General features: G+C 54.1%; 3 protein-coding genes and 1 long non-coding RNA gene across 13 annotated transcripts in view; 2 read left to right on the forward strand and 2 right to left on the reverse strand.

The window, feature by feature from the left end:
• The window catches only part of ZNF341 (zinc finger protein 341), a 22,072-nt gene extending 14,889 nt beyond the window's left edge, over nt 1–7,183 (reverse strand). The window contains exons 1-4 of the mRNA XM_071446629.1: nt 6,592–7,183; nt 2,558–2,668; nt 1,330–1,517; nt 110–262 (exon numbers count right to left, since the gene is read on the reverse strand). Of these exons, the coding sequence (XP_071302730.1) occupies nt 110–262; nt 1,330–1,517; nt 2,558–2,668; nt 6,592–6,622 (483 nt within the window). The 5' untranslated portion in view covers nt 6,623–7,183. The remainder of the gene's footprint in view (nt 1–109; nt 263–1,329; nt 1,518–2,557; nt 2,669–6,591) is intronic.
• PXMP4 (peroxisomal membrane protein 4) lies at nt 7,049–23,294 on the forward strand. Of its 10 annotated transcripts, none has more exons than XR_011682222.1 (6): nt 7,049–7,208; nt 7,552–7,614; nt 8,140–8,338; nt 10,180–10,439; nt 12,719–14,015; nt 14,414–14,578. XR_011682222.1 is itself a non-coding variant. In XM_071446643.1 (5 exons), the coding sequence occupies exons 1-5, from the start codon at nt 7,093–7,095 to the stop codon at nt 23,277–23,279; spliced, it is 642 nt and encodes a 213-aa protein (XP_071302744.1). In that variant the 5' UTR covers nt 7,049–7,092; the 3' UTR covers nt 23,280–23,294. The 10 variants fall into 10 exon arrangements, 7 of the variants coding, with proteins under 7 accessions (XP_071302744.1, XP_071302740.1, XP_071302739.1 ...); XR_011682224.1 differs by having other exon boundaries at nt 12,719–13,628; XR_011682223.1 differs by having other exon boundaries at nt 12,719–13,614; nt 14,200–14,578.
• Nucleotides 12,351–13,856, reverse strand: LOC139599383 (uncharacterized). The gene is made up of 2 exons (XR_011682225.1): nt 13,755–13,856; nt 12,351–13,353 (listed from the first exon to the last, which is right to left on the reverse strand). It is a non-coding gene; the product is annotated as an uncharacterized lncRNA (long non-coding RNA).
• On the forward strand, nt 22,048–27,459 carry E2F1 (E2F transcription factor 1). The gene is made up of 7 exons (XM_071446637.1): nt 22,048–22,574; nt 23,276–23,366; nt 23,923–24,142; nt 24,456–24,608; nt 24,725–24,839; nt 25,584–25,788; nt 26,206–27,459. Exons 1-7 carry the CDS (start codon nt 22,380–22,382, stop codon nt 26,478–26,480), a joined length of 1,254 nt encoding a protein of 417 aa, XP_071302738.1. The 5' UTR covers nt 22,048–22,379; the 3' UTR covers nt 26,481–27,459.
• Nucleotides 27,460–27,743: the final 284 nt, after the last annotated feature.

Raw genomic sequence — 27,743 nt, forward strand, 5'->3', positions numbered from 1 at the left:
ACAGGGCTTGGAGCAACCTGGGACAGTGGAAGGTGCCACTCCCATGGCCAAGGGGCTGGAACTGGGAGAGCTTTACCAGTGACTCCCTGGATCCACACGTGGCCCTTACCTGCACTGGGGGCTGCACTGCTGGCATGGGCTGGTCCAAGGAGGTGAAAGCAGACATGGCTGACATCAGCACCTCGTCACTGACCAAGATGTTCCCCTGCACCAGGGTCTGAATCAAAGGTGATGGGGGAACTGTGATGTATGTAGAGATTTGCTGAAAGAAAAGAAAGATACACTGTTAACCAGCAACAGGACAAAACAATACCCAAAAAACAATGACACTGCTTTTTCCTGAGCCTCAGGGTCTCTGCTCTCACTGCCTCTGGTCAGCACTGAGCCACAGTAATTATCTGCAGCTTCCTGCTGAGTCAGTGGGAGTTTTTAGCTCCACAAACGTTCTTCAGAAAGGAGGAAAAAAATATCAGAGTGGCTCAGAAAGTGGCCACTGGCTGCAAGTCAAATCAGGGGTTATTAAACAAGATCTGCAGGACAAACTGGTCATGGACAAGTTCAGGCCTCTCCTGAGTGCTTGCCCCAGCAAGGGAAGGTGGAAAACTCAGGGAGGCTGCTCTGGCTCAGGCAGTGAATGTCAGGCTCATCTCTCCAGACTGGACTCAGGTTATAGGAGGGGAGGGAGGCTGTTGAATTTCTTGGCAGTAAATAACCTGTGTTTACAGCCCTGTGAAGAAGCACCATCCACTGGGACTACATTAATTTGCAAAAAAGCAGCTGGTTTGAAAGCACTTTGGAAGCCACAACTGCAGGCACATTACATGTCATGCACCAGGGACTCCCACTGGAGGATTCTCTAGGGAATGAGAATTACTCCAGAGGGGATATTCCCCCAGCACTCATCACACTACATTATGTGGCTTATTGCAAGAGTGAGAGAGAAGGGATGCAGGAACAAAGCTGCTCCACTTCTGCCCACGAGCCAGACCACAGCCCAGGGGACAGCAAGAGCACTGTGAGAGTGCACCCAGGCTTGTGGCCAGGCTCTGACACTGGGGCTGCTCAGTAAAGCCAAGGTCTGGCTGCAGCACAAACAGAACATGAAACCCCTTGTGTCCTGTCCTGAAAAAAGGCTGTCAGACTCTTCTGCTGTGTCACCTCATTGCAGAGGGCCCCACTTTAACCACGAGGTGAAAAGCCAACAAAGGGACAACAGCTGAGCCTCCTAGAAAAGAGCTCAGTCATGAGACACCAGTGGACATAAACCCACCACCCCAATGCCCCCCAGCCCCAAATCCCAGCAGCAGAAGCTGTGCCTGAGCACGGTACCTGGCGGGCAGCACTGGGAGCCTGCTGCACCGAGGTGATGGACGGGGTGTACACACTGTTGGTGGCCAGGGACACTGAGGAGAGCGATGGGGCACTGCCCTGGCACTGCTCTCTCTTGTGGGTCATGAAGGCAGGCAGGGAGTTGAACTGCTTCTTACACTTCCCACACAGGAACACGTCTTCATCATCTGCAGTGAGGAAGAGCAGAGCTTCAGGCCTTCTCCTGCATTCCCCAGTGCTCCACCCAGCACTCACCTTTGGATCTCAGCACCTTGAGAACATCCTTGTCAGGAGAGAGCAGCTGCAAGGGCCAAGCTGTCCCTCCTCCCCTCCCTAAAGCCAGGTGATGTGACTGAGCCCATCTTAGCCCTGCTCCCACACACAAACCCCACTGTCTCCCTGGGACACACTAATCCCACTGTCTGTCTTCTCATCCCAAATACAGGAACAACCAACCTTGCTCCCATAGCACCCTCTGCTTTTAGTCAAAGCAGTTCCTTCCAAAACATCAGCATTATGCTGGCTGAGGCAGATTTTATTATCCAGACTGCACAAAGCACAAGAAGTACCTTGGATAAGGGCACAGAGTCACTGTCAGCTTGTGTCCTAACACCCCTCCACAACACTGCTGGGTTTTGGCACCTATGCCTGACATTAGAAGCAGAAAGAAGACAACCCAGTTACATGTCCCAGCTGAAATCTGCAGCGTTAGCAAACCACACACCATTTGCACTCCATCCAGGCAGACTCACAAGGCTGTTCCCTGCCTAAGTCACAGCCTGAAGTTGATCTTTTTGGGGACACAGACTGTAACTCCTTGGGGGATAACTCCCCATCCACCCAACACATTCTAGGCCAGCACTGTGAGGGTCCACATGCACATAAATGACCAGTTTCCATAGCCATTACCACAGAGATGTTCCAGGACTGGAGCACTTGAGCATCTCTAGAGGAGGAGTGGATATTAAATAAAAAACATGAACAGTAACAGGCACTAGATGTGGGGACAGTGGCTTCTCCCTCCCTTTGTGTCTTTATTGGAAGCTCATGGTCAAGTCTGTTGCCATGACTCTCTCCAAAAACATCACTGCTCGCTTGGGCACTTGTCCCTTCCTCCTGCTCAGTGTGGTCCTGCTGAGGGCTCCCAACACTCACAGCAGTGCCCTACACACCCAGCTGTTGTGCAGCCCTCCTGCCTGGCCTCTGTCCCAGTGCCAGCAGGACTCACCCATGGGCTGGATGGCGGCGGAGGAGTTGACAGTGGCAGCAGACGGGTCCGTGACACCTCCTTGCCCATCCAGTAAGGACTGCACAGCCAGCACTGTCTGGTTATCCATCCCTGAAAGGAGACAAAGCATGGGTGGTGAACTGAACACAGCCACACTGGGCTGTCTGGGCACTGGGACACCCTGCAGCTGCTGCTCCCTCCTCCCTGAGCCACTGTCACCTTGTCACCCTCTACCCCACAGCACCAGCTCCCACACAACAGCAACACCTCCACCTGTCTGCAGGAGTCCTTTGGTGCAAAAAGAGAAGGGAAGAAGGGCAGGGAAAGCCAACAGGGGGTTTGGTTTCAGGCACTTGCTGCAGAAAGGAAGGATGTTTATAACCCTGGGTATGAGAGGAGCTGAGAATGTCACAGGAATGTGGGGATGTCACAGGGCAGAAGCCTGGGTGGAACTGCCTGGGGATGCAGCACAGACACCAAGCTCAGGGCACACAAAATCCTTGTGCTCCCCTCCTGCTCTCCCAGCAGCAGTGTCACAAATGCCTCCCTGCTCCCAAGGCCAGCACTCCCAGATCTGATCAGACACAGGGCACACACACCCAGCCTGATTTGTTGTTAGAGTCAGCTTTGGCACAAACATTTTTCACTACAGCTAAAATGTTTTCCAATATTCCAGATAAATACAGAAGATTGGGACTGCTCATCTAGAGAGACAACCTGGCCAGCAGCATGGGATTGTGGATTAAGCATGACACACTCTATTTAGAAATTGGATGTAAAGACACAAAGGACAACCTGATTTTGGGAGAAAAAGAGCAAAAAGGAGTGATTTTTACCACTCCTTCCTATCACTCTTTTATGACACAGAACTCACAAAGGAAGCAAATGGAACAGCAAGGTTGTATGTTAGATCTTGTGGATTAAGGGAGAGAAGAAAGCTGGGGGGTTCTTAGGTGATTTTTCACTTCCAGATCTTTGCAAAACAAAAGTGCAAAGCTCTGAACTCAGAATGATGTGCCACAGGAAAGGGAAATCAATGGGTTTGATCACTCCTAAGCAGTGAGGTGAGGACTGTGCTGAGATGGGGGGAGGTTGCTCAGCAGACAGCAGCAGGAAAGACAGTGAAATACCACAGCAGACCACAGCATAAGGGATCAGCACAGCAGGAGCATCCACCACCCCAAGTTCCTCTCCCAGAATTCCTCCTGAACAACTGGAATGTTACCTTCCTGGTGGGGAGTACCCATATAAACTACAGTCTTTTAAAGATACCCTAAACACTCATTTCTCCTGTATGTCACATTAAGATTCTGTGAACACCTTTTTCATCCTTTCACTGAGGAGATGCTGCAAGCCCTGCCCGTGTCCCTGGGAGAGAGCAGAGCACCATCCTCCAAGGGCACAAGCAGCTGCTGGGAGGCAGCAGATCCCAGTACATCACACACTCCCATCAAATTCCCACCATGCCTATGGGAAGCCTTTCACACAGATCAGAGGCACAGCAAAGCTGCAGGTCCAGTTGAGCAAGCCCTGGCTTGCAGGGAGAGCTGGAGGCAGCCCTGCAGCTCAGCCCCGCTGGCAGAACAGTGCTGGGAGGATTCCTCTCTCCAGCCAAAGCCCTGCTCTAAAATTCACCTCCCTGCACCAAGAACCTCTGGGCAACTGCAAAGGGAGCACTGCAGCCTTAAAGCACACAGTGGCATGGAGCAGCATTTCTGCAGCAAAAATAAGCTAGGGGGGAAAATAAGGATCAAAAATTCAGGTGAAGTGTAGTATGGGGATAATTGCTACTGCACAAACAGTGCCACTCTTGGTATGCCTGGCACTGGGTTTCCTTCTGGCACAGTCAGATCCTCCAAGGAAAAAAGCCAAACAATTGCCTTGATGCCACGAAGAGGAAGAAGCTTCAGGAGAGGCCAAGATCTGAACACAATGATGCAGCAACACTGTCAGTGTTGCACTCAGCCTCTTGATGGAGAGAAATGGCCCAGCACAACAGAAATATTTCTTTGGCAATTCAGAGCCCCTGCACTTCACCCAGTAACTGCACAGCACCACACTTCCCAGGGGGAAACCCCTGAGGACATGGCTAGCAAGGCATGGAGCCAAGCTGGCAGTTACTTGGTTACATGGATGCCAGTCACAGCCATGCACACTCCAGGAGAAAGCTCTGCATCGATCCTGCCCTGCCTACAGCCAGCACCAGCCTGCAAGATGCTCTTCAGCCATGGAACTGAAAAATCCCAGCTCCTCTCTCCTGGCAGCAGCAGGAGCTGAGGTGCCCAGAGCCTGACAAAACCAAAGTGATTTGGGGAAGCCAAGATAAAAGCACAGGACTACTGACTGATCTGTCCTTTTTGTCTTCCCTTTCAAATTTCTCTCAGCTGGAGATGAAGCAGGAGTGTCCAGGTGCTAATTTACCCCTGTGATAAAGCCTTTTTTTCTGACAGGAGCACCAGGTGCTTTAGGGACAGGTAAAAATGCACCTGTGCCCTGCAGCACTCTGAGACCAGGCTGCTCTAAGAATGCCAAGTCACCATCGACTTGTAATCCAATCAACAAGACAAAACAAACAAGCTCAGGCACTAAAAGCTGCCAATTGCTGCGGGCTTAAAAAACCCCCACTCTTTTTCAATTTGCTAAAAAGCTTTGCTGTCCTAAATGCTGCAGGGAAACTAACACAATGAGGAGCCGATTGCAGAGAGGAAATAGGGACCTGATTCTACACGAGGGTGCTGGCAAATGCACCAAGTAACCTGACAAAAGAGAGAAAAAAATATTTATTCTCTGCTGGTGTGGTCACAGGTGATACTCAAAGGCACAAGTAACAATCTCCATGTCACACCTTCCAGGCAGTGCTGGCATGTAAAGGAAAATACTCCTGTAATCCAATTTAGGAAATCAATACCTATGAAATAGTTTCTCTCCAAAGAAAGTAGCCCCTGGCCCAATGTAAGACTGCCACAGCTTGGCACCTCATCCTCGGATGGCACCTGGCTGTAACAGTGTCCCAGCACTAAAGTGAGATGGATCTGAGCACAACCTGTTCACCCACACAACAGGCACTGCCCGGGCTGTGCCAAGAGCACACCCCTCAAAACACACATGCAGGGGCAAGCACCCACCCAGGCACTATCCCAGGGGCTGGCACGGAGCATGGCACAGCAGAGGGACTGTCAGAGTGAGCCCTGGGCCATGGGGAGGATGGGGGACCCCAGCATGCAGGGACACGGGAGGTGCAGGGGCGGTGACAGTGCCCTGGGCACTGCTGGTGCTGCTTCCTGGGCACAGAGACAGGGGTGATGGGAATGCCCTGGTGGGCACAGGAGCAGGGAGGGGGTCAGAGGGCCTGGAGCACCAGGGGCAGGATGGGGATGGAATATCCAGGAGCAGCAGGGACAAGATAGGGATGAAGTGTCCAGGAGCAGCAGGGGCAGGATGGGAATAGAATATCCAGGAGCAGCGGGGACAGGATGGGGATGGAGTGTCCAGGAGCAGCAGGGACAGGATGGGGATGGAGTGTCCAGGAGCAGCAGGGATAGGGGCAGGGTGGGGATGAGGCGCCCCAGAGCAGCAGGGACAGGGTGGGGATGAGGCGCCCCAGAGCAGCAGGCACAGGGCAAGGAAAGCATAGAATGCCTTGTGCCGTCGGGCACTGGCACAGGGTAGGGATGCGGTGCACCGCGGTGCACAGGCAGGAGGTGGCACAGGGCCGGGGGACCGTAGGTGACAGCGGCGCCGCACGGAGCCGCGGACGGCGTGGCGAGCCCCGGGCTGCGGCGGGGGCTGCCGGCGGGGGCTGCAGCCGTGCGTACGGTGCGGGCAGCGGAGCAGCAGCGCGGGAGACAGCGCGGGGCTCCCGGGAGCGCCACACGCCGCGCCGGGCCGGGCCTCACGGGGCAGCCCCGCGGCGGCCCCGCGACCCGCGCGGCAGCGGCGCTGGACAGGGGGAGCTCGGAGGAGCGGGGGTCGCGCACCCCGGCTGTGGCCGCGGCCCGGGAGGTCCCGGCACGGCCCCGGTCTGGCCCCGTTACCTTCCAGCGCCTCGAAGATCGCCTGCGCCATCTTGGAGCGGCGGCGGCAGCGGCGCCGCCAGGGGGCGCCCGCCGCCCGCTACGGGCCCACAGCGCGGGAGAGGTGGGGGAGGCCCCGGGGGCGGGGGGTCGTGTTCAACTCGGGGCGCGGCGGACCGGCACTGCGACAGCCCGCGCAGACCGGGCAGGGACCGCCCGGTGGCCGCCCCTGCCCTGTTGGGGCTCCCGGCGTGGCCGCGGCGGCCACGACCCCCGGCCCATGACCGGGCTGTGCCGGGCCGGGCTCACAGCGGCGCCCGCCGCCCTCACGGAGCGGATGGGCGGGACGCCTCGCTCGGCTCCCATTGGCTGCAGGACAGACTATCCGCACCAATGAGAGAGTGAGGTGGTGCCGTTTATTGGCCGAGAGCCATGATTGACAGCAGTGCCGGCCTATGGGAGCGGCGGGCGGAGCGGCGCCCCGGAAGCGGCGTGCGGCAGGGCGCTGTGGCCGGCGGGGCCATGGCGGGCGGCGGGGATTCGCTTCGCGCTCTGCTCCGCGCCGCCAACGCGCTCCTGCAGCAGCGCCGCTACCACGCCGCGCTCGCCGTCATCAAGGGCTTCCGAAACGGCGCCGTGTGAGTGCCGGGCCCGGGCCGCGGCGTCTCCATCCCTCCCGGGGGGCTGTGAGGGGGAGGCGGTTCCGCTCCCCTCAGCCGCAGTTGGGGTGGCCTGGGCTGGGTTAGGGCCCCCTTGGGGCCTGAGAGTTTAGAGTCACGTTGGGGTCTGGCTCGCTGAGGTCCGTGTACTCTTCTCCCTCCTGCTCGGCTCCCCCCGCTTTGCTGTGCTGCTGCTGCTGGGCTGGCTTAAAAGTAATAGATACTTGGCTAAATAACCTTTTTTTTGTCTGTTAGTAGACTAGAAATAAAAGAATTTCGTAGTGTAAAACGAACCCTGTGAAATATTTGTCCACCTTTACAGTTATGGAGCCAAAATCCGTGCCCCACACGCCCTGGTGATGACTTTCCTGTTCAAGAGTGGAAGGTACAAACACTAATTCTGTGGTTTTGTGTTGCTGCTTAGAACGTTTTCATCACAGCTGTTCGTTTTCTATGTTTGGAGGGGGTTTAAAAAGCAGAAAAATGTGTGAACCATGGTTGAGCCTTGTCCTGATAGTGAAGCACACACAAATATATATAATTGAGGGATTGAATCACTCATGCAATGGTTGCTGAGGACAGAGGGAGAATTAACAGATGCCAATAGCAATGTTCTGTCCTGTGTTGAAATAAGGGAACCCAGGCTATAGCAGTGCACGTTGTGCCTTTCCCTGAGTGCCAGAGGTTTGTATTTAGCAGTAAAAAAGTTTTAAAAGGGCTGTTTGAGTAGTGAGAAAATAAAACACAGTCCACAGTGTGGGCAGGGCTGTGCTCTGATGAGGGAAGCCAGAGCTCCTTCCTAAGACATTCCTGGGGTGCCCAAACCATCAGTGCAGGTGGGGAGTGCAGTGCCTAGGCTGTGGGTGCAGGATCTTGCCTTTTCTCTCCTGTGATTGTCTCTTTCCCTCAGTTTCAGGGAGAAGCTGAAGTCCATTGCCCAGGCCACGTACGCTCACTCCCGGAACCTGGCTTATTTTGTGTTCACCTACAAAGGGCTCCTGGCAGCCCAGTCCCGCCTGCAGGGGAAAAAAATCCCATTCCATTCCTTCCTTGCAGCCTGCATTGGGGGCTGGCTGGTGTTTGGTGACAACAATCCCATCAACAGCCAGGTAAAGGCACTTGCTGAAAGTTTCTCTGGCCAGGAAAAACAACAGGTGTGCCAGGAACTGGTTGGGGGCACCTATTTCTGGTGGTTCTGACCAGAAACAGGAGCTCCTTTTTCTCTGCACAAATTGCAGTTTTGACTGCTCTGCACTCAAGTCCCAGCTGTGGCTGTGTGTCTCCAGTTGCAGTGCTGGAAACCCAGGTTTGCCTCCAGAGCTGCACTGGGTTTGTGGGAAGGCAGTCAAACCCAGAGCTGTGGGGTTATCCCCCCTGTCACCTGAGCTGTGCTCACTACCTGTGTGTTCCTGTCTGGCCATCACAGGGTTAAACTCCTCACCTGAAGTGTTGTGAGTGTAGAACTTGATCAGTTAGAGCTGGACTGAACTAAACTGGTTAAAGTGACCACTAAACTGGTTAATCTGACAGATAAACTGACAACTAAACTGGTTAAACTGGCAACTAAACTGACCACTAAACTGGTTAATCTGACAGATAAATTGACAACTAAACTGGTTAAACTGGCAACTAAACTGACCACTAAACTGGTTGATCTAACAGCTAAACTGGTTAAACTGACCACTAAACTGGGTAAACTGACCACTAAACTGGCAACTAAACTGGCCAAACTGACAACTAAAATGATAAATAAACTGGTTAATCTGACAGCTAAACTGGCAACTAAAATGACAGCTAAACTGACAACTAAAATGGTTTAACTGACAGCTAAACTGACAGCTAAAGTGGTTAAACTGACAGCTAAACTGATTAATCTGACAGCTAAACTCACCACTAAACTGGTCAAACTCACCACTAAACTGGTTAAACTGATGAGAGCTGCTCAGGGGGTGTTTGATTTAAAGCTGGTTGTTAACACACAGTCACAAACCAGGGAGTAAAACAGCTGCAGATTAATCCCAAGTGCTTGACTTAAGCCAGGCCTGGTGTTAGGCTGTGTCCAGCCTCCTGAGCTCCCATCTGCTTGGCAGGACTGTTCTATCAGCACTGTCTGAGGTGGAATGAGCTGGGCAGAGACAGAAGTTGTGCAAGTGCCCAGCAGTGCTGCATGCAATGCAGCCTGTGATTGCCAAGTCAGAGCAGCAGGCCCTGCAGGAGACACAGAGTTTTGGCAGAGTGCTGGTAGGGGCAATGACAGCCTGTTTGCTTTGAAGTGGGGGAGTTGTTCCTGTCCCTTCTGGCTGCATTGTCACTTGTGAAGCCCTGGAGGTGGCTGTGCTCAGTTCTCACCCTGCTCCCTGGCTTTCTCTATCGCCAGCTGGGGTCTCTGTACAAATCACCAACAGGACAGGACTGCTGGAACGTGCCTTGAGCTGTTTGATTTTCCAGCATCACTCTCATTCCATGGTTATGACAATGGGAAGATGCCACCAGCTCACATCCCAGGCAGCAGACCCAGAACTTAATGTTACATCTCACTTTATAAGTTTTTTAACCAATCCCACAAAGCAAAAGCCCATTGACAGTAGTTCTATCCAACCACTATAAGCACAGGTACCTTTGGTTAAACAATGCTTGCTTATTTCAAATACAATACCTGCTTGTGAGCCTTAAAGCACAATGCACAGAGCTCCATTATTAAGCTTAGAACTCCCTAATATCTCTCTAGATAAACTTTTCTGTAGCTTAGGCAGTTATTCTAGACAACTGTTAATACACAGACCATTGTTCTATTTGTCCTTGCTTTTCTACTTTTTAAATAATTTTTCTGCTGACCAATCTCATGGCTGCTGCTTAGTTCTAACCACAGTTCTGCTGTCTCTGAGGGCTGCCTTTTGCAGCTTTCCCCAAACCCTCTGATTTTGTGGATCCCCACATTTCTCCTCTGCAGATCATCATGTACCTGCTGTCCCGCATCCTGTTTGGGCTGTCCCGGCTGGCTGTGGAGAAGGGCTACATCCCCCAGCCCAGGCAGGACCCCTTCCCTCTGCTGGCTGCCCTGGTCTGGGGGACAGTCCTGTGGCTCTTTGAATACCACAGGCACACTCTGCAGCCCTCCCTGCAGTCCTCCATGACCTACCTGTACGAGGACAGTGAGGTGTGGCACGACGTGTCTGACTTCCTCATCTACAACAAAAGGACAGACAGCAAGTAGGTGCTTCACTCTAAACCACCTTGGAATGGGATGGGACCTCCCAGCAGCTGGGGGAAAAGGTTATTCTGTTGCTTTTGACCTGTGATTTTTTTAAAATTACCATCTATCAAGCAGAGTTGGCTCTTGTCTGCAGGGCAGAATGTTCTGATAAGGTTTTTGGCTCCTTTTAGAGCAAGCTCAGCCTCCACAGAAACTTGTTGCAGTCTGTTTTTAAGAGGCCTTATTTTCCCTACAAGTGTGGCATTGGGGTTTGTTCTTTAAAAGCTAAATATATTTATAAAATGACAGCCTGACACTCAATGGAGAGTATGAAACCATGTTCTAGGGCTCATCTGAATGTTCACAAGTGGTTTTTTCTGTGCTGTTGTGCTCACTGTGGTGTGATTGAGGGTGAAGGGAGTGGGGGACCTGCTTGAGCTCTGAGAGCAGGGCCATCATTTCTTCATTGCTGTGAATGGCTGAGAATCCTGTTTAAACTATTATAAGGACAGTTAGGTGCTCCTTGAGAGAGTTCCTCTGCAATTTTCCCTCAGGGAGACAATAAAATGTGTGAGACTAGAACTGTTAGGATTGTCTTGGACCAGCCTGGTAAATCAGGCTTGGAAAGACTATTTTTGCTTGGTTTCTTCCCTGCACTTGGGCTGAATCTGTGCCTCTATAAAGTGCACTAATGAATACCCTGTAATTATTTTAAACTCATTTGTAAAGCTTTTAAAAGCTGCTTGAACTAAATACCAAAAACAGTTACACAACTTGGGCTCCTCTATGACCAGGCCTCAGATCTCATGCTGGGGATTTTGTGTGTCACAGGGAGCAACATTTCCCAAGCACTTTTATTTATTTTATTTTGGTGGAGCATGAGAAGGGTTTCTCTGAGGTCCAGAGTCTGCTCTCCACAGCAGTGGAAAGTGTTGGCTGTAACCAGATTTGAATCTGATTTTGTACCTGTAGTTTGTGCAGGGTTCATGGATTAATTTAATTGATTAATTTATTAATTATCTTCCTCTCAGAACACTGCTGAGCCCCAGGACAGGGCAGCACACCCTGGGTTATGGCAGAAGATTGACTAGATAGCTGAGAAAGCACAAAAACTGATTTAAATAATCAATTAATAAATTCAAACTCCTCACAGTGCAAGGCACTCACCTGCCATGTAACACTACACAGTTCACTCAATGATGTGCATTGAAACAATTCCTGGTTTGATGTGGTGATATTTCCAAAAGAATCATTCAATTCCCTGCTCCCTTTTGGCTCAGTTGGGACTGTTTGGTTCACTTTCCCTGTCTCCACCTGCTTTTCCCTGACCTGCCCATGGCATTTCATAATCCTGCTGATGCTCTCTTCATCATCCTTTCAATTCTTTACCCTCCAGGCTCTGGCAATTTCTGCTATTCAATGCTACAGCTGAAATGGTACATTTCACTTCAGGGAGCTTCTGATTTTAAAAAAATTCTCAATTTCTTCTTAAGTCATTTTTCCTTGTCCTCCTAACCTCCTTTATTACTGCTGCATATATTCAGAGTCCTCTTTACTCTTTTATTTTCCCACTTTTCTTTGTCCATGCAAATCCATGATGTACATGGTGCCCAAAAACCAAGATAATTCTTTGTCATAATAACTTTCTATGATCCCTTCAACTTCTAATTTCATTGCTAACTTCTAATTAACTGCTGTTACAGTCTGGACTGAATAATTGAGTTGGAATCCATCAGACCCCATGAAAGCTGTAAAATTAGGAATTTGGTTTGTTTCTTTTAGCTAAATATTTTTCTCTATATACAGCTGAAATGGTACATTTAACTTCAGGGAGCTTCTAATTAAAAAAAAAATTCTCAATTTCTTCTTAAGTCATTTTTCCTTGTCCTCCTAAACTCCTTTATTACTGTTGCACATATTCAGAGTGCTGCTTTTCTTTATTTTTCCCCTTTTATTTTTTTGCTTTTCTTTATTTTTCCCCTTTTATTTTTTTGCTTTTCTTTATTTTTCCCCTTTTTTTTTTGCTTTTCTTTATTTTTCCCCTTTTATTTTTTGCTTCTCTTTATTTTTCCCCTTTTATTTGTCCATGATGTACATGGTGCCCAAAAACCAAGATACTTCTTTGTCATAATAACTCTCTATGATCCCTTCAACTTCTAATTTCATTGCTAACTTCTAATTAACTGCTGTTACAGTCTGGACTGAATAATTGAATTGAAATCCATCAGACCCCATGAAAGCTGTAAAATTAGGAATTTGGTTTCTTTCTTTTGCTTAAATATTTTTCTCTGTTTAGAGAAACATAAAGATTCACTACAGAAAAACTGCTGGAGATACAGGTGAGGTCTGATTACTTTATAAACATCTTTCCACCACTTTTGGCTGTTTGAAGCATCTCAGTTTTTCTGTCAGAAACCTCAGTATTGCTCCAACTAAGAGCATTGATATTCTGCTAAAATTGCTGAATTCCTGCAAGCTTTGATGGGATTTCAGAGAGCTGACAGCTGTGCCTTGGGAATTGCTCCCTAAAACTATTAAACTCACAAATCCTTGACCATGTATAATTATTGCAGCAAAAAAAGCTCTGGGCTGGGTGTCTCTGAGAAGGTTTTGATCTGTTAAATTTGTAGCTTGTGGTTCCTTTAGAGGTGGAATAACCTTCCTCTGCTGGGCATTGGACCACTGTGGCTGCTGGTGGAAGGACCAGTGGCCTTTCCTGACCTTTTCACTGCTCTCTGTCCTCAGGAAAATAAATCCCAGCCAAAAACCAGTGTATGGAATCATGCAGTCAGTGACCATGACTTCTCCTTGGTTCAAAACTCCCTTTTTCTCTTGGGAATCTCTTCCTTTCTAAGAAGCCATGGCTGAGCCTGCAGCCATGTGCAGTGGAGCTGCAGGAGGCAGCTGCCATCCCTGGATCCCAGCTCTGACCTTTTCACACTGCTCTGTGTCCTCTAGAAAATAAATCCCAGCCAGAAACCAAAGTCTCAATCAGCCTGGCACAGTGACCATGACTTCTCCTTGGTTCAAAATGCCCTTTTTCTCTTGGGAATCTCTTCCTTTCTAAGGAAGCCATGGCTGAGCCATGTGCAGTGGAGCTGCAGGGGGCAGCTGCCATCCCTGGAAGGCCAGTTCCTGACTGCTCTCTGTCCTCTCTAGAAAATAAATCCCACCCAAAAACCAATGTCTCAAGCAGCCTGGCAGCAGTGACCATGGTTGGTTGGTCTCCTTGGTTCACATCTCCCTTTTTCTCTTGGGAATCTCTCCTTTCTAAGGAAGCCATGGCTGAACCATGTGCAGTGGAGCTGCCATCCCTGGATCCCAGCTCTGACCTTTTCACACTGCTCTGTGTCCTCTCCAGAAAACAAATCCCAGCCAAAAACCAGTGTATGGAATCATGCAATCAGTGACCATGACTTCTCCTTGGTTCAAAACTCCCTTTTTCTATTAGAAATCTCTCCTTTTCTCAGAAAGCCATGGCTGAGCCTGCAGTGGAGCTGCCATCCCAGCTCCTGACCTTTTCACACTGCTCTGTGTCCTCTGCAGAAAACAAATCCCAGCCAAAAACCAAAGTCTCAATCAGCCCGGCAGCAGTGACCATGACTTCTCCTTGGTTCAAAATGCCCTTTTTCTCTTGGCAATCTCTTCCTTTCTAAGGAAGCCATGGCTGAGCCATGTGCAGTGGAGCTGCCATCCCTGGATCCCAGCTCTGACCTTTTCACACTGCTCTGTGTCCTCTCCAGAAAACAAATCCCAGCCAAAAACCAGTGTTTGCAGTCAGCCTGGCAGCAGTACCATGACTTCTCCTTGGTTCAAAACTCCCTTTTTCTATTAGAAATCTCTCCTTTTCTGAGGAAGCCATGGCTGAGCCATGTGCAGTGGAGCTGCAGGGGGCAGCTGCCATCCCTGGAAGGCCAGTTCCTGACTGCTCTGTGTCCTCTCCAGAAAACAAATCCCAGCCAAAAACCAATGTATGGAATCATGCAGTCAGTGACCATGACTTCTCCTTGGTTCAAAACTCCCTTTTTCTCTTGGGAATCTCTGTCTTTGTAAGAAAGCCATGGCTGAACCTGCAGCCATGTGCAGTGGAGCTGCAGGAGGCAGCTGCCATCCCTGGATCCCAGCTCTGACCTTTTCACACTGCTCTGTGTCCTCTCCAGAAAACAAATCCCAGCCAAAAACCAATGTTTGCAGTCAGCCTGGCAGCAGTGACCATGACTTCTCCTTGGTCCAAAACTCCCTTTTTCTCTTGGCACTCTCTAAGGAAGCCCTGGCTGAGCTGCAGGGGGCAGCTGCCATCCCTGGATCCCAGCTCCTGCCGGGATCCCAGCCCCTGGGGCTCTGCTGCCGTTGGTTTTCCTGCTGGGCTGGGCCAGGACGTTAAGCTGCAAGTCCCTGCTTTCCCCAGGGAAGTAACTGGGACAGCTCCTTAATGACATCAGCCCCCCTGGCTGTTCCTGGGAGCAGATAGCTGGGGATGAGCCCCTTCTGCTGCCAAGGTGTTGGAACAATGCAGGAGTGTCGTGGGGAAGTGAACTAGAAGTAATTTGTCTGAGTCAGACTTTTGGGATATGTAAGTGACACTCCCTGCCCTCCCCCAGGGCATTGTTTGGGGAATGGAGTGCCCTGTTTGGGTTCTGTTTTTATTAGCATTAAAAGCAAAAGAAATAAAGAGACAGTTGGGAAGCCACCTGCATATGGCCAAGTGCTTAAGGATCACAAAGAAGGGTCATTTTCTTCTCCCAGCCCTGACTGGTTTTGAATTTTAAGATGAGCATGGGGTTGTTTGTCTACAACAACTTTATTTTCCCCCCTGTTATTTTTCCCTTGACACCTGACTGATGCTGAGTGTCTCTATCTTTGCTCAGTTTGTCAAAAGCAAGGAACCCTGCATAAAATTGAAGTGTTTAAAATGATGCTTCTCCCTCACATTTTAAGCCTCTCTTAGAGGCAGTTTTAAAGGTTAATGAATCGAACTGATCAAAAGTTTTCAGCAATCCTGAGCTTATCAAGCAGATTGACTATCCTGGCCTATTAATCATTTATTTTATGAAGGAACAAAGCAGGCTCAAGGTTATTTACTGCTGCTGCCTGCTGCCCTGGCATACCCACTGTGCTTCCCTTGCCTTTGGAGGACAGCTTGTGTGCTGGGCTGGAGAACCCTTTCCGGGACAATTGCATTATTTAACAAAGGTGAAAATGAGACAGCTGCCTGACATTTGGGTTAGGGAAGCTTTTCTGGGCTGTGTTTGATGCTGGCAGTGAAGGAGAGGGTGTTTGAACCTGTGTTTGGCCATTCAGTGCTGCAGAGGAGGGTTTGAGGAGGCTGCTGGGAGCTGTGACCCTGTGTCTGTAGTGGGACAGTGCATTTGTCCTGGCCACCATCCCTGTGTCTGTGCAATACCCAGAGAACTGGCCCTGCTCAGGGCATTTCTCAGAGAATTGTGGGATGGTTCAGGTTGGATGGGACCTCAAAAACCATCCCACCCCTGCCATGGGCAGGGACACCTTCCCCTATCCCAGGTTGCTCCAAACCCCATCCAGCCTGGCCTTGGGCACTGCCAGGGATGGAGCAGCCACAGCTGCTCTGGGCACCCTGTGCCAGGGTGGGGAGGGTGTAGAGCAGCTTTGATATTGGTGCTGTGAGACTTTGCTGCCCTGCTGGAGTAGCTCAGGCTCTGCTTTACACCCAGCTGGGTGTGTGTGGAAGGGCAGAGATGATCCCTGGCTGCTGGAAGGAGCCCTCTGTGCAGAGTGAGCTCTGCTGGAGCCACCAGAACCCTGTGCAGATCCCTCACCAGGAGGAGCTGCTGGGGAGCTCCAACTCATTTTCCCTGCATCAGCACAAAGGTGACCTTTGGTTAATACCCCAAGCTGGGTGCTGCTCCCTGTTTGTCAGGCTGTGTTTGTCTCCCTGGCTCATGGCAGCCTGAAGCTGGATGTGTTTTCTGATGCTGTTTTTGAAACCCAACAGATAAGGGAGGAGGGAAAATAAGGCATCATGTCTGTCTGCCACTGTTAATATTTTTGGGGTGTTAATCTTGAGTTTTCAACCTGTGTGTTCCTACCAGATTGGTGGAGGAGGTAACTTTTTTCTTTACTTAGAAGAATTTTCATGTCTCTGCTGGTGAGGAGGGAGAAAAACAAACTAAAAGCTCTATAATACAGGTATTATTACCTCTGCTTTTGAGATATATTTTGTATTCATAATTACTGTGTAATCCAGGCCTTGATTTTCTGACAGCATAGAATAAAATAAAGAACATAAACTCAGGTAACTTATGTGACACTGATCAGAATGCTTGTAGAAATATCTTGGGTTTTGGGTTTAAAACAATAAAAAGAGAGGGCAGGGGGTTATTGATGTGGCTCTATCCACTATGAATCACCTTCTTGTGGCCATTATTTCTGTATAATCACTCTTTGAATATTACAATACTGTGCTTTGTCTACAAATAAAAATCCTAATTTTTTGTCTTTTTTTTACTGTCCTCATTTTTAAGCTAAAATCTGTGAAGCAATGCTTGATTACTGCATGTCTGTAGTCCTAGATGTAGAGAAGCCATGCACAAGGTGCAGTTTTGGCATGGTTTGGGCTCTGGTGTTACCAGCTTGGAAACAACAGGCAGTGCTGCTTTGACCCCAGCATCAGATTTAATTCCTGCAGGGGTAAGGGTACCAGCTGCAGAAACAAACTGGGATGGCTGACACCCCTTTTTAGTTTTTTAATATGAAAAACAGAGAAAATAAGTCGATCTATGGATGATTTTTCTGCCTTTTCCAAGCTAAAAGTTGAGAGGGAATGTGCTGTAGAGGTCACTGACTGCTGTGGTGGTGGGGATGAAGCAGTTGCTGAGTGTCTGTAAGACCAAACCTGCAGCTTTGTAGCTGTTGGAATGCTGGAGTGTCCAGCCTGGGCCATGAGAAGCCAAATCAACACCTCCAAACTGATGCCAGTGCTACCTTCAAGTGGTTTTTTTCCTCCTTACAGAGTGTCTCACTCTGTCTGAGCCCTTGTTCTGCTCCAGGTGAAGCTCTGGGTGTATGTAGGTTTTATTCTGACAAAAGCAAAAGTGTTCCCAACACTTTTGGGTTCTCAGTGCCAATGACCATGTGGTGGGAAGTGAACCTGGACTGGCTGCAGACACTCAGGAGAGGTAGAAGTCAGAGCCTGGCATATTCCCAAATCACTCCTGGATAAAAGCCCCAGGCTCCCAGAAACACTTCAGCCTCTCTGTTCTTCCATGGGGTTTGAGTGAAGGAAATGCAAGAGCCTTGTGGAATGGAGTGGCTCTCAGTGTTTGTGGTGTTTTGGCTCAGAGCATGAGACAAGGCTGCTCTGGCTGGGTGTGGAGCAGAGCAGGAGGGGAACAGGCTCTGTGCCCATGGCTTCCCTGAGAGACCCTGCCTGATGTGAGCTTTAAAAGCAGATGCCACCACAGGAGAGGAGGAGATGGCACTGCTGAGTCTGGTGTGCCCAGCATCCAGAAGAGGAGCTGACCTGGTGTCCTGTGGAAAGAACTGGGTTATCTTCTGTAAAGATGCAAGGGAACAGGCACTGCCTGGCTTTTGGGATGGGGTCTGAGAGGAGACACCTAAGCCAGGGCTGCTCCCTTCTGCCACAAGCCAGCTTTAGACATTGTTTATGCTTCCAGAAAATTGCTTTGGTTTGCACAGAGCAACAGTGATGGCTCAGGGGCAGAGCTGAGGGACTGCAGGGTCAGGGCAGCACAACTGGGGGGCTCTGGGCTTTCCCCAGCTGCCTGGTGCCACCTCAGGCAGATTGTGCCACACTGCCAATTCACCCTCTTGTGAGCAAACCAGTGACCTGGGAACAGGGGCATTGGCTGGAGACCCCAGGGAAGTCCTACTGTCCTTCCATGTGCCAGCTCAGCACACTCTGTCAGAACCCAGCACATTCCTCTGGCTGCCCTGCAGGACTCGAGACCCTGGCAGGGGGCTCAGAGACCTTGGCACGGAGTCAAAGACACCCATGCCTTTGATTTTAGCCCATGGAAACAATTCCCAACTTTGTGTGAGGATTTACAAGCCACAAGAGTTTGAATAGAATGACAGTGAATTTGTCACAGGGTGAAAAAAGTAGAATTTTGGGGTTTTAGAATGGGGGTTCAAGAAGCAAGATGGAGGAATCTGGGCATGTCCTCTCCTCCTCCTCCTCCTCCTCCTCCTCCTCCTCCTCCTCCTCCATCTTCTGCTGTGATGGTGGCACTTTTGGATTGGTTTAGAGTAGAGACAAACTGTCTAACATAGGTGATAGGTATTGGAAAATTATTGTAAATAAAGCACATGTAGTTCTTAGTATAAAAAGCCAACACCACCCCAAGGGCAGGGACTGTGCCACAACCTGACCTGCTGGACAGATCTCAGCAGGTCAGAGAAAGAATGTGATAGATAAGAAAAGATAAACAACTTTGAAAAGCAGAACTGACGAATCTCAACTTCTTCTTCAGTCATGGGGCTGGGAAAAAAGAGACTTTCTGATACCTTGGGGTCATCTCATCCACAGAAACCCAAGAACACTCCATGTGGGAGCTGCTGGAGGCAGGAGTGCGACGGCAGGGACAGTGACTGTGCTCCTGGGACACCCAATGGGAGCTGCTGGAGGCAGGACAGACTGCCAGGGCAGGGACAGTGACTGAGCCCAGGGCTGTTGCCATCCTGCCAGCTCTCCTCCCCCTGCTCCTGCTGCCAGGTGATTTTCCAGCACAGGTACCAGCTGTGCTCCAGCTGCAGCCTTTCCCCAGCACACACCCCTTGCTCTGAGTCCATCCCACAGTGCCAAACCCACCCAAACTCCCACGGGCTGAATCCTGCTGGGGCACAGAGTGTCTGAGCAGCCTCCTGATGCTCTCCAGGCCGAGCAGGGCTGTGCAGACAGGGCTTTATCTGCGAGCAGCACCTGCCGCACTGCTAATCTAGGGAGCACGTCTGCACTCCTTAGCGGGGCTGCAGTTGTGCAGGAGACAGAATTCATCTGCTTCCCCTCATCCACATGCAAGCAAAGGCCCTGCCCGCCCTTCTCCCACCAGCGTTTGCCTTTCATTTGTCTCCACTGCCAGCCCTTTTCGCGCTGAAAGCCTCGGAGAGGCTCCGGCAGAGGGGGCAGAGCCTGCTCCCCCCGAACAGCTCCTGCATGAATTAGGGGGGGTGAAGGCGGCCTTTGTGAGCCGAGAGGGAGCAGCTGGTGCGGCAGCTGTGTCCCAAACCCTGCCTCATCCCAGGAAACGCCGGGCTGGGGCTCCCCAGGGATGGGGAGAGCACCGCCAGCCATGCGCTCCCGCCCGGCTGCTGGGCTTGCCTCTTCCCCCTTCCCCAGATGGAAGAAGCATTAACTGTGTGCAAACATCTGGTCTAACTGTTGCTTATGCTTCCTAGTAATGATGATATTGCAGTGGAAGGGCTCTGGAGAGTGGGGCCTGGAATATTAGAAGGGCCAAGTGTTAATTAACTGTATTAATTTCCTTTAAGCAAAGCAGCGTTTCTATTTGCTCTCTGCTGATGAAGAAATGAGGCACAGCGAGTTGATTTGATTGGTCACGGACATGCACCACGTTCCTGCTGTATTTAAGGATGGAGAGATCCAGGGAAATCACAGCCCTGCTCAGTGTTGGCCATCCCCATGGGAATTTCAACGGCTGCCAAAATATCCAGCATAAAATCCTTTAAAGCCAGAAACCTGTTAGGCCAGCACAGGGGCACTGCATGTCAGGATCTGCTCTGCAGCAGAGGAGTTAACTCATCCCTGCAAATGCCTCCTGCATCCCACGCACTGCTGGGAAAAACAACCCTTCTTTCTCCTGCACAGCCCTTCTCCTGCCCAGCCCTTCCTTCTCCTGCATCCCAGGCAGGTCAGGCTTGGCACTGCTGGGAAAAACAGCCCTTCTTTCTCCTGTCCAGCCCTTCTCCTGCACAGCCCTTCTTTCTCCTGCCCAGCCCTTCCTTCTCCTGCATCCCAGGCAGGTCAGGCTTGGCAGCAGGGCTGGGGCAGGAGCCAGGGCTGGCTCCCAGCCCTGCCTGGCAGCACAGCGGGCTGGGGGCCACTGTGCTCCACCATGGGGACACGTGGGACAGCTCCTGGGGGGCACAGAGGGGTGAAACCCTGGCTTGGGTGCCTTGCTCGGAGCCCACTCCACACTTTCCTCATGAGCTTCCCCTGCAAAAGGCCTAATCTCGAAATGTTTTTTAAAAATTATTATTAGCAGGATGTACTTTTTTCCTTTTTAATTTTGCTTCCTCATGCAGCAGGAGGTTATCGGTGTCCTGCAGGCAGGAGATAGTGGCGCTGGGAGCCGCCTGTCCCGTGTCTCGTGGGTGGACTCTCATCTCTCTCAGCATATGGGGCCACTCCCTGCTCCGGCTGCCGTCCCTGTGTCCCTGCCTCTCCCCTGCCACACGGTGCCACGGCCGGAGATAGCGCCTGGCACGGTCAAGTGCAGGTTGTGCTGCCGGCAGAGCTTTTCCTCTGCCCTCTGAGGGGTTATCAGGCAGTCCTGAAGGAGCTGCCGAGATCCGCAGCTGTTTGGTGTTTGGAAACACAGAATGCCGTGAATCAGCGGCCGAACGGATGGAGCAGATTGCAGCATCCCGGTGCACCCCTGGAGCAGCGTGAGCCTGAAACCTCCAGACTTGCCCGACAGCCTCACCCATGGTCTCGGGGCTGCTTTGAACAAGGGCAACCCTGAGCTGAGCCCTCCATCGCTCCAGCACTTTTAGACTAAAATCCTGCGGGCGCCTGGCCCTGCAAGACAGGAGAGCGCCCGCCCCAGCACGGCTGAGCACCAGTGATGTCCCCAAAGCAGGGCAGGCTGGGCTGGCTGTCACCCCCGGGCCAGGGGAACACACGGGGACAGCCTGGGACACCCTGCAGAGCCCAAAGCCACCCTCCTCCTCCCCAGCAGTGACACCCGTGCGTGGGAGGAGCGTGGCTCACACCGTGCAGGGCACGGAGCGAGCTGAACTTTGCTCGTGGGTGCGTGGCCCGTCCTCCCGGGCAGCCAGGGCGGGGAGCGGCCGCAGCCAGAGCCCATCAGCCCGGCGGGGCTGAGCCCGGGCCGGGACCGGCTCCGCCTGAGCCTGGAACTCCCCACGGGGGAAAACCGGGAGCTGGGGCCGGGGCGGAGCGAGGAATCCGCGGCGGCACACAGGAGGGGACACCTCCGTGGGGGACACAAAGAGGGACACGGGAGGGGACATCTCCGGGGGGGACACAAAGAGGGACACCCCCGTGGGGGGCACAAAGAGGAACACGGGAGGGCACACCCTCGGGGGGACACAAACAGGAACACAGGAGGGGACACACATATGGGGGACACAAAGAGGGACACGGGAGGGGACACCCCCGGAGGGACACAAAGAGGGACAGGGGAGGGGACACCCCTATAGGGGGACACGGGGGACACAAACAGGGACTTGGCAGCACCTCAATGGGCGACACAAAGAGGGACACAGGAGGGGACACCCCCGGGGGGAACCCGGGGGACACAAACAGGGACAGGGGAGGGGATACACACAGCGCGCGCCGCACCCACGCGCCGCCCCCGCCGCGTCCCCGAGCCGCGCTCCCATTGGCTGCCGCCCCGGCGCGGCGCCGCTGATTGGCCGCCTGTCAGCGCGGCCCCCGCCCGCCAATGGCCGCGCGGCACCGCCCGCCCCCCCGCTCGCTTCAGCCAATGGCAGCGCGCCCTCGCCTCCCCGCCGCGGCGGACGCAGCCAATGGGCGGGCGGCGGGGCGGCTCGCGCCGCTTTTCGCGGCAAAAAGGATTTGGCGCGCAAAGGCGCGCGGGGCCGGCGCGCCGAACAATCCGGCGGCGGGCGCAGCGGAGCCGGAACCGGAGCCGGAGCGCAGCGGCCCCGCGCCCGCCATGGGCCGCGCCCCTGTCCGCGCCCTGCCCGCTGCGCCGCCCGCCGCACCGGCGGCACGGGCTGCCATGTGAGCCATGGCGGCGGCGGGCGGCGCGGCGGGGCTGGCGGCGCTGCTGGGCAGCGCCTCCCCGCACCTCCTGATCGTCTCCGCCGCCGCCGAGGAGCCCGCGGGCGGCGGCCACCCCGATACCGACCTCCTGCTCTTTGCCACGCCGCAGCCCGCCCGCCCCGGCGCCGCGCCCAGACGGCCCGCGCTGGGCCGCCCGCCGGTAACCCCCGCGAGCGGGATGGGGAGGGGGCGGGGGCCGGGCGGGGGCTCCGGGGACCGGCGGGCCCGGGCTGTGTTCCGGGCTGTGCAGTATTGAGCCTCGAACCGGCCGTGTACCGACCGGGCCGTATACCCGACGGGGTACATCGGGCCATATACCCGAGCCGGGCTGTACAATGGGCCCGGTTGGATCCCGGGCCGTGCTTTGTAGCGAGCCGTGCCGTACCGAGCCGGGCTGTACATCGAGCCGTGCTGTATCCCGGACAGGGCTCCGTACCGGGCCGGGCCGGGCCGTACTGTACTGCTCCGTGCTGTGCCCCGTGCCATATGCCGTGCCCCGCTCGGTGTCAGCCCGTGCCCGGTGCTCCCGGCTGTGCCAGGCTGTACGGCCGGGCCGTGCCACGCAGCACCTGCCGGGCCGGCCCTGCCCCGCCGCCGCTCCGGAAGCCGCAGGCCCGGGCGCCGGGCCGTGCTTTGCTCCCCACCCACGGCCCAGGCCGGCTTTGGGGCGCTCCCCGCAGCGTGGCAGGGCCCCCGCGGTGGGGACAGCCCCCCATCCCCGCCGGGGTGTGTGACAGCTCCCGTCACCCCCTTCCTGCTGGGATCTGGGGTGTCCGTACCCCACGGTGCTGGGGGGGTTCCTCACGGACACCCTTCGGGAGCCTGGAGGGGCTGAGCCTATGCTGACCCCGTCCCTTGCAGGTGAAGAGGAAGCTGAACTTGGAGACGGATCACCAGTACATAGCGGAGAGTTTGCCAGTGAGCCGGGGCAAGGCCAGGAACCCTGCTAAAGGTATCAGCTCCACTCCCCCTGGCCCTCCTTGCCAGCCCAGCTCAGAGCAGAGCTCCAGCAGCCCCACTCTGCTCTCCCAGGCTCATCCCTGGCAGGTTCTTCCAGGCCCTTTGTGTCGGTGTGGATGGGCTGTCCCTGGGGCTGTCCACTCTCCACACTCGCTGCTGTGCCCTGTGCTGGTGGCACGGTTGTCCTGCCCTTCTGCTGGGTGTCACACTGGCTCTGTCCCTCCCTGTGGGATGGAGCTGAAGGTGCCAGCATGGTGTCAGTGCAGTGTCCCAGGAGGACCTGATGCTATCTCCCCCTTCGGTGTCTCAGTCACAGCTGCGGTCACCACAGAGCACAGGTGTCACAGCCTGTGCCAGGTGCTGCAACATCCTTCCTGCAGGGCATTTGGGCACTCACCCCATTGCCCTGACAAAACAGATTGGGTTTGGGGTGCCAGTCCTGGTCACTGATCCATAAGCCACCTGCAAGCGGGTGGCAGGAGTTTTGTGACCTTTCAGCTCTGGCTTTCCCTTGTGGCTGAATGACACTTGTCCTTCACGTCTGGCAGGGGCAAAGTCTCCTGGAGAGAAGTCCCGGTATGAAACCTCCCTGAACCTCACCACCAAGCGCTTCCTGGAGCTGCTGAGCCAGTCCCCAGATGGTGTGGTGGACCTCAACTGGGCGGCCGAGGTGCTGAAGGTGCAGAAGAGGCGCATCTACGACATCACCAACGTCCTGGAGGGCATACAGCTCATCACCAAGAAATCCAAGAACCACATCCAGTGGCTGTATGTCCCTGGCCTCATGGGGTGTGCCTGGGGTGGGGGAGCTGTCTGGGTGGAGGAGGGTCTTACTTGGGTGGAGAATTTCAGGGTGGGGTCACCAGAGCTTCTGCTGCAGCGGAAGGCTGTGCTCAGTGGCACAAGGCTCCTGTGAGTCCCCCTGGGACCCCCAAGTCATCCAGGGGATTGGGTGGGGGGGCTGCCTCCAGCCTTGGGGAGGGCTCTGCTGCTAAAATCCCTGCAGGGCTGCTTCCCTGGCTGTGGGCTGGGGCACAGGAAGCTGTGGGGGCTGGTTGCTGATGGACACGGTGCTCCCCAGGGGCAGCCAGGCCACCGTGGGAGCACCAGGCCGGCACCGGCTGCTGGAGAAGGAGCTGCGGGAGCTGCAGGCGGCCGAGCGGCAGCTGGATGACCTCATCCAGATGTGCACGGTGCAGCTGCGCCTGCTCACCGAGGACCCCGCCAACCAGCAATATCCTTTGGTTGAGGGGCGGGGCTGGCTGGGTGGTGGCTGTGGTTGAGCCCTGGAGGCACAGGCAGGGCGGTTCTCAGCCCACATCCCCGTGTCCCTTCCTTGACCCACCCCACCGCAGCCTATGTCACCTGCCAGGACCTCCGCAGCATCGTGGACCCCGCGGAGCAAATGGTGATGGTGATCAAAGCCCCCCCAGAGACCCAGCTGCAGGTGTCAGACCCTGCAGAGGTGAGTTGGGGTCACGCTCTGCTCCTCCTGTGCCCTCCCTGAGCAGCCCAGTGTTCTCTGCTGTCAGAGTGTCAGGGGGTGATGGTCAGGACAGACGGACATGAGAGATCTCTGCAGCCAGGGCTGGAACTTGGGGTTTATTGCAAAGGGCCTGGGGGCAGGGCCCTGCTGGGAGCTGCCAAACACAGCCCAGAGCAGGACTGAGAGAAGAGAGGGGGAGAGAGGATGAGAGGAAAAGAGAGGAAAAGGGTAAGGGAGTAAAAAAGGTAAGAGAGTAAAAAGGGTAAGAGAGCAAGGTTCCCATTACAATACAATAAATCTTCTGTGCTGAATATTCTGATTCTCACTAGCCAATCTAGTACAAGATACAAATCCTATAGCATTTCCATACAGCCTATAAGAATCATTACATTACCACACTGTGTTACATTTTAAACCCTAAAAACTCCTCTTTGGGCCCCTTCTGCCCAGCCAGTGGTGTCTGCTCTGACCCTTGGGCCTGTCTGCAAGCAGAGGCTGTTGTTCCATCAAAGGGGATCACCTTCAGCTGACCACACCATTGTTTTCCAGTTGTTCAGTAACTGAGGGATCTCAAAGCTTGCTTTCATTTCAATCTCGCTTATAGTTTCCATATTCTCAAAATCTTTTGCCAGACAATCATATTGATAAGACTTTCCTGTTTCATCTTCCCCAACACTCTGCGTGTCCCTGTGCCACCTTGTGTCACTCCTGTCCCCTCCCCAGGCGTTCCAGGTCTCCGTGAGAAGCACTCAGGGCCCCATTGATGTGTTCCTGTGCCCCGAGGACAGCTCGGGGGTCTGCAGCCCTGTCAAGAGCCCCTTCAAAGCCCCTGCTGAGGACTCTCCTCCCAGCCATTCACAGCCCAGAGCCCCCCTGCTCCTGCATCCTGCCCAGGATGTGAACATGCCTCTGCTGCCTGGAGAGCAAGGTGGGGCTGGGGACACGAGGGAGCAGGGAACACGAGCTGGGGACATGAGAGAGCTGGGGACATGAGAGAGCTGGAGACATGAGGGAGGGGGCTGGGGACACAAGGAGGCTCTGGACACGAAGGGGCTGGGGGACACGAGAGATTTGGGGACACAAAGAGGCTGGGGACAGGAGGGAGGAGCTGGGGACATGAGGAAGCTGGGGACACAAGGGGGCTGGGGACACAAGGGAGGAGCTAGTGGGATGTCACGGTGGCTCTCAGCCCCTCAGAAGTGGCCCAAGCAAGGAGCTGGCAGGCTGCTCAGGCACCCCAACAAGGCAGGGAGGTGGGAAGGCAGGATCTCCTTAGCCAAAAAAGCTTTTTTGGGGGTTTCTTTGGAGAGTATTATGGGATTTACAGCTGTTGTCATGCCCACAGAAGCGCTGCTGCCAGGGCCGAGCGCGCTGCCCAGCAAGGGCCCGGAGGAGGAGGAGGAGGAGCAGGAGGAGGAGGAGGTGAGCCTGTCTCCCCTGGCCTCCATGGACATGCTGCTGGAGCAGAGCAGGGAGGACCTGGCGGGTTTCCTGCCCGATGAGTTCATCAACCTGTCGCCACCCCAGGCACAGGACTATCACTTTGGGCTGGAGGAGGGCGAGGGCATCAGCGAGCTCTTCGACTGCAACTTTGGGGACTTCACCCCCTTGGACTTCTGAGGCTGAGCCCACCTGGGTGTTTGGGGCAGTGCCAGGGGAGGGGCAGCCCTGGCAGGGCAGGGCAGGGCAGCCCCTCTGGCTCCAGCGCTCCCTGTTCTCCCCCATCCCTTTTTGCAATATTTTCTCGTTATCCCTCCAGCCCGGTGGCATCCCCAGCTCCAGCCCCACCAGGAGGATGCCAGGGTGGGGTTCCCAACTTGGGGGACCCCCCCATAGGGCCCTGATCAGGGGCACTGCCCAGGGCAGAGCCACTGCCCCCCAGGAGCCCGTTCCAGAGCTTTAAGCAGTCCTGTGTATAGATTAATGATTTGATTAATTTATTATTGTCCCCTGGGGACAGCGTTTCATTTCCATGGGGGTTTGGGGGGCTGTACAGCAGAGTGGGGGTGCTGAGAGTTTTTGTTGTGCTGGGAGGGGGTGGTGGAGGTGTGGGGGTGCTGGCTTAGGGCTGTCCCCCTGCCTGGGGGCTGCCCACAGCCTGGCTGAGCGTGGGGTATTTATTTATTATTTATGGCATGTGGAGCTCTCCCAGGACATGGAGGGGGCAGGAGGGAGCAGGAGGACGGTGCTGGTGGGACATGGAGGGTGTGACCAGAGTCTCACCAGCACATCCTGGCTTTGCTTGTGTCCAGAAGGGGGCTGGCAAGGCCACGGCTGTGGCAGGTGGCAGTGGGGACAGGGCTGGGGGGGCTGGTGGCCCTGGGACCGTGTGCTTGTCCCCTCAGGGGACACAGAGGTGGCCAGGGGGAGCGTCTCTGCAGGTGAGCACCCAATGCTGTCTCCAGGCTTTCCTTCCCCTCCCTGTGCAGCCCTTTGGCTCTGGCTCCCCAAGCCCAGGCCACTGGGGCTGGGAGAGGAGGGGAGGGGGATCCTGGGGTCCCCCTGGGCCGAGCTGGAGACGCACTTTCACTTTTACTGCCATTTAACAAGCTTGTGTTCCTCTGAGCTTTGTGTTTAATAAAGGTTTCTACTGACTCTGCCCTTTGGCTGTGTTCAGGTGCCTGGGGCTGGGAGGGGTGGTGGGGAACCTCAGCTGTAAAACCAAGATGTTTGGGGTTGTTCTGTGCTCTGTTCTCCACTTTGAACTTGAAATCCATGACCAGGTATGTCCATACCTGGGGCTGCCAAAGGTGCTTTGGTGCTTGGTCCCACACAGGGTGGGATCTGGGCCTGATCCTGCCCTCCCTGCTCCTCCAAAGAGACTGAGCTGCAGGAGGATGGGGGTGATGGGTCTGGATGGGGTTTGCTTTCCTTTCAGCAGCC

The sequence above is a fragment of the Agelaius tricolor genome, unplaced genomic scaffold (assembly GCF_023055355.1).
Source record: "Agelaius tricolor isolate 1412-34295 unplaced genomic scaffold, bAgeTri1.0.p SCAF_23, whole genome shotgun sequence".
NCBI lineage: Eukaryota > Metazoa > Chordata > Aves > Passeriformes > Icteridae > Agelaius > Agelaius tricolor.